A 4,996-nucleotide genomic window follows, 5' to 3' on the forward strand; every position below is an offset into this window, starting at 1 on the left:
ATGCTGCAAATCATGAACGCAGCGTCCGATTGCGGTGGAACTTTGCACGTACATTCACACTACGTTGAAGAACAAACGCCACCCTTTTAACATTGCCCTATTATAGCGCCACCAGGAGGCCGATTTTTCTTTTTTATATTACTCCTACAAATGTTGTCCAAACATCATGCAAATCAGTACACATTATCTCTATAGTCAAGTGATCAAGATGGTTCCGTACGATTTTTTATATTCCATCCTGACTGGCAAATTCTGAACATTGCTGGCCCACAATAACCTACCTGACCTGGCGGAGACCTGTGCTCCGAGGAGCACTTTTTCTAGTTAAATCATGTGATGTCAACATCTAATGGATTATTTACATCATAACATTATAGTTTGTTTCATGCATTGAACATGGATTTGTTTTTTATACCAAATGTCAGACAAACTGTAATCATTGTGAACATTATTAGTTAGTTTAAATCCTAGCGTTAGCTCTATGTTGGTGATATTATTGATATTATTAAGTTGTAATGAGATCTGCTCCCCTGCTCATGATTACAAGTAAATTATTACATAATGATTACATATAAATCCTTACTTAATATGATTGCATGTCATCAGTGTTTCCCATTAATTTCATAGACTGTGGCGGACCACCATTGTCTAATTTGGGTGGACCCGGTTCCACCCATCACCTCAGACCACCCTAGAAGGTCTAGGTCCACCCATGACCTCAGACCACCCTAGAAGGTCTAGGTCCACCCATCACCTCAGACCACCCTAGAAGGTCTAGGTCCACCCATGACCTCAGACCACCCTAGAAGGTCTAGGTCCACCCATCACCTCAGACCACCCTAGAAGGTCTAGGTCCACCCATTACAGTCATTTAGCAGACTTTACATTACAGTCATTTAGCAGACGCTTTTATCCAAAGCGACTTACAATAAGAGCATTCAACATAGGCAGGGAAAAAAACTACTAATCACTAGAAGTCTTAAGCGCATTTTCTGCAAAAACAAGCAACTAAGAGTATACCTAGCGCTAAGGTAAAAGTGCAATATATCAGCTACCTACTTTATTAAACACTTGAGACAAAATAGCAAAATCAAATGAGCACGAGCTAAAACAAATAAGTGTATCGACTAAACAAGATCCAATAAAACAATACAACAATAAAACAAGAGTTCGTACAACTCGTACAACCCATCACCTCAGACCACCCTAGAAGGTCTAGGTCCACCCATCACCTCAGACCACCCTAGAGGGACCAGGTCCACCCATCACAGGGAAACAGTGATGTTATAATTATCGTAAAATATTAATTATCACACATTATAAATGATTACAAAATAAATGACTTATGGTCAATTATAAAACATTAAAACCTTTTTCACAAACATGGCTGACTGACTTCCATTCAGATATTAATATTAATGTTATGAAGAACTCTGATTGTGTGTGTGATCATTTATTTAATGTTTTAATATATTTTATTACACGGCTTGGTTGAATGCTTGATTCTGATTGGTCAATCACTGAATTCAGCGCTTTTCTTTTGATGAATGACCTCTGAACTCAATAACAGACTGTTGTCTAATCAAAGACTCATAAATAATCAATACAGTAACTGAATATTGATTCTATTTTATCAACACTTCCAGTTGTTTTCCGAGGCGACCGTGTTGCTCTGCCATAAATTAATGAATGCTTTCATCCTTTGTTTTGTTATTACTGTTATGGTAGATTTATGAATGTCTTTATTAAGTAGCCGTGTAATAAGCAGGATAATCAATGGGGAGCAGGTCATTAATGAGAAATAAAGCCCTTCAGGGTGATAAAGACCCTCTGCTATCGTGTCAGGGTCTAATCACCCTGTCTGGGTTTATTTCTCAATAATGACCGGCTCCTCATTGATTATTATTATGCAAGAGAGAATGAAATGGTTGAAACCAAAAAGGAACCTCACCAAAAACAATTTAGTCTTGATCATGGATGATACCGCTCCCAGGAACTTCTGGCTGCTTGGCCGGATTATTGAAACCTTACCCGGATCAAAAGGCCTTGTGCGAAGGAGAGGATCAGGACTAAAACTAGTACTTTAGAGAGACCAGTAAATAAGCTGTGTCTTCTCTTAGAAGCTGAACGTTGAATAACCTAAGACTGAAGATAGGTGCATCTCAAATCTGAAGAGATCAGAATCTAGCACCTACTTCAAGAGATTTCATTTGTTTTGATTTATTGGCTCATTTTTTCTTTTTAAGTAAATGTTCTCCTAGACGGCTAACAATTAGGGGCCGGTATGTTAGAGCCAATTTAGTTATCTATATTTTATTTACTGTTTGGACACCCGTCGCTGCCCCCCCCCCCCCCCTAAAGGTAGGACAAGTCTCCATAACACTTTGTGTAGAACTAAGCTGTAAACTTCCGCGTGCGTCACAGAAGGGGGCGTTCGGTTGGCCAATCAGAGGCAGATGGGGGCGGGACAACTAGATTCTGACAAGTCCTGGAAAAGACGTGCTGTGATTGGCCAGTAGTCAACGCGCTGTGATTGGCCAGTGCCCGTGCCCCCCGAAAATATGGCGGCCACCATACAAAACAGGACGCTCCAACAAACTGCCAATGAGGTGTCTAGGTTTCTATATCTATGGTTATGACTATTATTTAGAAGCTTGATGATGTCATCATTGTGCTGCTGTTATGACTATTTAAAAGCTTGATGATGTCATCATTGTGCTGCTGTTATGACTATTTAGAAGCTTGATGATGTCATCATTGTGCTGCTGTTATGACTATTTAAAAGCTTGATGATGTCATCATTGTGCTGCTGTTATGACTATTTAGAAGCTTGATGATGTCATCATTGTGCTGCTGTTATGACTATTTAAAAGCTTGATGATGTCATCATTGTGCTGCTGTTATGACTATTTAAAAGCTTGATGATGTCATCATTGTGCTGCTGTTATGACTATTTAAAAGCTTGATGATGTCATCATTGTGCTGCTGTTATGACTATTTCAAAGCTTGATGATGTCATCATTGTGCTGCTATTATGACTATTAGTATTCAAAAGCTGATTGGACACACGTGTATGTCTTCCTCTCTCCACCAGGGGGCAGCGATGACTCTCTGCTTCTCTGAAAACACACCCAGGTGTTCTGTGAAAAGACAATAAACCAATAAGAATCAGAATGTATTAACTGTGTGAACATGTTAACACTTTAGAACAACCTTCCCTTATATTCAATGAACTGAATCACTGGGTTCAGTTCAGTTAAATGTTTAGTTCAAATGATTGGTTCAGAGTTTGGCTGCATTGTGTCGTCTCTTCACTGAACTGAATCACAGGCAGATCACTTCCTGACTTGATCACCTGACCGGCGTCCTCTCGGGCTATGGGATCTAAACTCCTGCAGACTCTAGGCTGGGATCAATACCATGTTCGGGTTTTTGATCTGGTCGCAGCGGAAATTACTTTACGTCATCAGGCGGCCGGAACCACCGGTGCCGTGCGCCTCCAAAATGATTCCCCCAGTTTAAAATTGGTTCAAATTGGTATAATCGTTTTGTTTCTTTTGGTATAATAATAGTTTGGTATGTTCATCTTTTATGCTAACTCGCTACATCTATAGCTATTAGATTCATTCATTAGCTATAGATTCATTATGATGATAAATGAAATTAGCTATTATCTCTGAAAATCAATGTTCAAAGTAGTTGAATAAGTTAATTAATTCAGTAGTTTGTATTAGTACCCTAGTCTAGTTGTTTCACTTCTTACACCAGCATGTTGTTGTGTGTATGTGTTCTAGTTTTATACATACACTTTTATACATTTTAAATAATAGTGAATTAGGAAGTGAACCTGGGTGTGTGGGAGGAGTCTAAAGATTGTCATTGGTTGTCGGCACCAGAATACGACCTGATAGAAGAAGAAGAGAGACAGTTAAAACACACACACACACAAATACATCCTATGTACTGTATTGTGTGTATTTCTACATAAAATGTACACACAACAACACAATAACACAATAACACAACAACACAACAACACAACAACACAGCAACACAACAACATTAGGGTTCAGTCATCAGGGTCACATGTTGCATCAAAACTAATGTGAACATTTGACTCTTATTTAGGACTAAATGTAACACTGATGTATTAAAGCTAAATGTGACAACATAGAACACACTTTGACCTCTAACTAGGTCATCTAAACTGGTCTAAACCAGTTAAGGTTCTAAACCAATATAAACCAGTTTAGGTTGTGGCTTTACATGTTTGTTTGTTTGCATTTCTGTGAGGGTTCCACATGTCATGTGATCCTCTGTTGATCTGACCTCATTTCTTCCACTGGTAGTATAATATTTAATTAAACATGTTGATTAAACATGTTAATTAAACATGTTAATCACCTGGTTTCTTCCAATGGTAGTATAATAATAAACATGTTAATTAAACCTGTTAATCACCTCGTTTCTTCCACTGGAAGTAGATGAATCCAGACAGGAACAAGACCAGACCCAGAACCAGACCTGATGCTCCCATGGCCACCTTGTTCTTCACTGACTCTGACATGGAGAAATCTGTCAACACAAATATTATATCATATTAACTCATTCACTGCCAAGGACGACTTATGACGAGCCATGGTCATAATGTCTTTGTACCTTCAGCCATTAGTAAACTAAGATGATGGACCTTATCTAGACAAGACACTTGAGCTCTAAGTAGGTGAGGCTCCTGTCATGACCTTCTTATTAGAATGGTTACTTTTTTTTAGGATGTTTTAATGTATTTGTATTGATTTTTATTTCTGGTGTCTGTATTATTATTGTGTCTTGTTTTTAATTGGATTTTTTCCAATTAAAAATGTCCTTTTCTACAAAACAAATAATTGAACCCTTAAAACAAAGTGTAGTGTAACCCATTACAGTAGAGTACAGTAGAGTACAGTAGAGTACAGTAGATTACAGTAGAGTACAGTAGATTACAGTAGAGTACAGT

General features: G+C 38.3%; 1 protein-coding gene across 6 annotated transcripts in view; it reads right to left on the reverse strand.

Moving 5' to 3' along the window:
* Nucleotides 1–329: 329 nt before the first annotated feature.
* Nucleotides 330–4,996, reverse strand: part of LOC308096297 (H-2 class II histocompatibility antigen, E-S beta chain-like) — a 17,033-nt gene continuing 12,366 nt past the window's right edge. For 5 of the 6 annotated variants that reach the window (XR_013934132.1, XR_013934133.1, XR_013934134.1 and 2 more), the window contains 4 exons: nt 4,462–4,575; nt 3,848–3,904; nt 1,196–3,140; nt 330–828 (listed from right to left, as the gene is read on the reverse strand). Coding sequence is in view for 1 of the 6 variants with exons in the window: in XM_080443684.1 (XP_080299810.1) it covers nt 3,867–3,904; nt 4,462–4,575 (152 nt within the window). In the remaining 5 variants the exon portion in view is untranslated. Of the gene's footprint in view, nt 829–1,096; nt 3,141–3,847; nt 3,905–4,461; nt 4,576–4,996 lie in introns of those variants that run through there. The other variant, XM_080443684.1, reaches the window with a different exon arrangement.

This window comes from Gymnoscopelus braueri (genome assembly GCF_963280865.1).
Source record: "Gymnoscopelus braueri genome assembly, chromosome: 12".
Classification (NCBI taxonomy): Eukaryota; Metazoa; Chordata; class Actinopteri; order Myctophiformes; family Myctophidae; genus Gymnoscopelus; species Gymnoscopelus braueri.